The 3,213-nt window shown below is 39.0% G+C and overlaps 1 protein-coding gene across 1 annotated transcript; it reads left to right on the top strand.

Annotated features, from left to right (window-relative positions):
* The first annotated feature begins 398 nt into the window (after positions 1-398).
* Positions 399-1,365, top strand: LOC18426909 (RmlC-like cupins superfamily protein). The gene has a single exon (XM_006835976.4). The coding sequence runs from the start codon at positions 539-541 to the stop codon at positions 1,214-1,216; it is 678 nt and encodes a 225-aa protein (XP_006836039.1). The 5' UTR covers positions 399-538; the 3' UTR covers positions 1,217-1,365.
* Positions 1,366-3,213: the final 1,848 nt, after the last annotated feature.

A 3,213-nucleotide genomic window follows, 5' to 3' on the forward strand; every position in this document is an offset into this window, starting at 1 on the left:
GGACATGAGAAAAAACTAGATTTCAAATTTTAAAAATAATGCATCTCGTAACATATTTTTGGACCATCAATTTTTAAGATTTTCAAGTTCTCATAGATTTGCTTGATCTATACTATTTTTCATTCTTTAAATTTTATAATTGAAGACGAAAATATATTTTTTATGGCTATCACAAAGATTCCAACATTGAAACCACATTTTTCGATACTATTTAAAGGTGCACTTTACTTTGATTGTTTAGAGCCTCGGTTCTATACCGAACCCTTTATTTTTATGTCCATTTATTTATAATTTTTCTTGAGCTTGAATGAGTACCCTTAATTAATGTTTCATTTATTTTGAATGTTTGAATGAGTATCATGATGTTGCAAACTTGTGCCGCGCATATACACAGATGCACAAAGTGGTTTGTCTTGCGTTATTCTCGATATTTCCCACAAGTCAGGGGTATTTCTAAACCCAGTCTCTGTAGCGTGTTCTTTAAAACCCCGAACGGAACGAGCCCCGCTCCGCACAGGGCCTCCCGTAGCTCTCCAAAATGACTAAACAACTCTTCCTCCTCCTTTTCCTCTTCCACTTCCTCATCCTGAACCGAGCCGCCTCGGCCGATCCGGACCCCCTCTTCGACTTCTGTGTTGCTGCCCCGAAATCCACACACTACCCCGGCCACTCCCCGAACTTCCCAAACCACCCCTGCAAAGACCCATCTAATGCTACCGTTGAGGACTTCATCTACACCCTCCAATCCCTTTCCCCCGAGAACATCTCAGCTGCTGGATTCTCTGCCCTCGCCGTGGGCCCCAGCCTCTTCCCCGGCCTCAACACCTTAGGCATGTCCTTTGTGCGAGCCGAATTCGCCAGGGGTGCCGTCAATGTACCGCATTTTCACCCCCGTGCTACAGAACTGGCTTATGTTCTTGAGGGTGAGATTTATTCCGGTTTTGTCGACTCGAACAACCGGATCTTTGCGAGGATTTTGAAAAATGGTGAGGTCATGGTTTTTCCAAAGGGCTTGGTTCACTTCCAAATGAATGTGGGCAAGGGCAATGCTGTAATTTTTGGGTGTTTTAATAGTCAAAATCCAGGGTTGGAGAAGTTGCCTTTTACTATTTTTGGGTCTGGGATTGATGGGGAGCTATTGGAGAAGGCGTTTGGGATGAGCAAGGGTGAGGTTCAGAAGATGAGTGGGAGGTTTGGGCCAAAGGAAATTAGGTGAATGTAAGGGTATTTTGGGTGTTTTATTTGGAGTGAAGGGTTTTGGATTTTTTAGAGAGAGGAGGGTAGTTTGAGTCTTTTGCTATGAGTTATCCTCTGGATTTTACCCTTTCTTTATGTATTCAAGAAAATGTGGGCACATTACTCAAATCCCTCTTGCGTGCTGCGTGTGATGAAGAGCCGAAAATTTGCAGAATTTCTGGCATTTTGAACAATCAATTTTGGTAAAATAAGAATTATATATTTGCTTCTTTTGTTGCTTATCCCTTTTCTTTCTTGGTTTTCTTGTTATTTTGAAAAGTAATGAACTCAATGGATGGAATTAACTTGTAATGCCCATAAATTTTAGGAAATTGTATTCACTGACCACAAAATATTTTTGGTATCACGTAATGGTCTATTTTTTGGAGTAAATTACACTCTGCCCCCATGCTGATGTTTCTAACATCACCTTAGCTTTTTGTACTTTTTCTATTTTATTCAGATGTATTTGAGGACAACTTGGGGGCTGATCCGATTTTTGGGTCATTGGGTTGAGTTTTTCTTAGGATAGCCATAGACTAGCCAATCCTATGATGTTGGACATCGAACTGCTCACTTGATTGAAAGCCACGGACAAGTAGTCCCATGTTGTTAAGACACCGGACTGTGCACTTGATTGAGAGCCACAGACTAGGCAATCCCATCTTGTAGATATCGAATTACTCACTAGATTGAGTCCACTGGCCGGTCTGATGTCGACATCATTGGATCTCCTCGAATGCCCCTAATTGCCACAGACAAGCTAGTCAAATGTCCCCCCATATTTTTATATATTGGACCGCATTATGTTGGTACAAAGTGATGCCCTACGTCTAAAGAAAATATATAAATAAATAAATAAACAGCTCGGATGGCAAAAACATTGGACTAAAGGGCAAAAGCCAAAAAATAACATAAAAAGAAAAAGGTCAGTGAGGGGGGTAGGGCATCGTTGAGCATAATTCATTACGTAATACCTGAAATATTATCCAGGCCATGTGTAAAAATAAAGCTAAAAATAGTAAGAATATTACTATTATTGTTACTTTTACCCTCATCATTATCATTACCACCATCACCATCACCATCGTTTTGAAATCAAGATCAATTGGATGAACTGGCTATTTGAAAATTCGGTTTGGATTGGCAAACTGCTAATCCGGATAAACGAATGGCATTATTATGAGGTGTGAGGAACCCTTTGATTTGGTTCATCCCAATCGGGACCACTGGGTTTCTAAAGTCTAAACACTTACTATCATGGTTGTTGTCACATTCGTTTTTGTTATTACCAGTGATTTAAAAAATGAATTAATGACCCAGATGGGGCATCGCAAAAGCTGGTCCAGATCGATGAATCGGCAGTTCAGATCGCGGTTTTAGTGTGCAGAAAAAATAGTTAATTGGAGAAAAAAAACATGTAAAAATAGTGAACTAATAAAAAATTGGTCCAGACTGGTGAATAGTATTTTTTTGTAGCAAAATGCTATTTTACTATAACAAATCATTGATTCTCTTCTAGACCAGGATGATTTCTATATATATTGACAGAATCGATACAGAATGATCGATTATTTGATTGAACCAAATGATTCCATGCCGAGTCGACGTTTTTTAAATCACTAGTTATTATTATATCAGGTGGTCTTCATTTGCTAAGCGTTATATGGAGAAATAGTTCTGATAAGGAATACGAAGCGTTTGCTTGAACGCTTGTAGCGACTTCCGAAGGAGCAAGTTTTAGCTTGCTCCTACAAGTAAAACACCCAGTTAGGTTTTTTTTTTCCTTAAAGAAAAACCTAATTTTTTTAGCAATGTCTCAAAGCTCAAGACATGCGGCTCATCTTTTACCCACAAATCCGTGTTCAACGGGGATCAAGTTTGAATTGGTCTGAATGGATGATATAGTAAGTATTAAAAATAAATAAAATGAAATAAAAATCTAAATTGGTGTTCATGGGTGGGGATTTAAGTAGA

The sequence above is a fragment of the Amborella trichopoda genome, chromosome 11 (assembly GCF_054954075.1).
Source record: "Amborella trichopoda isolate Santa Cruz 75 chromosome 11, AtrichopodaSantaCruz75HAP2 v2.0, whole genome shotgun sequence".
NCBI classification, from domain to species: domain Eukaryota; kingdom Viridiplantae; phylum Streptophyta; class Magnoliopsida; order Amborellales; family Amborellaceae; genus Amborella; species Amborella trichopoda.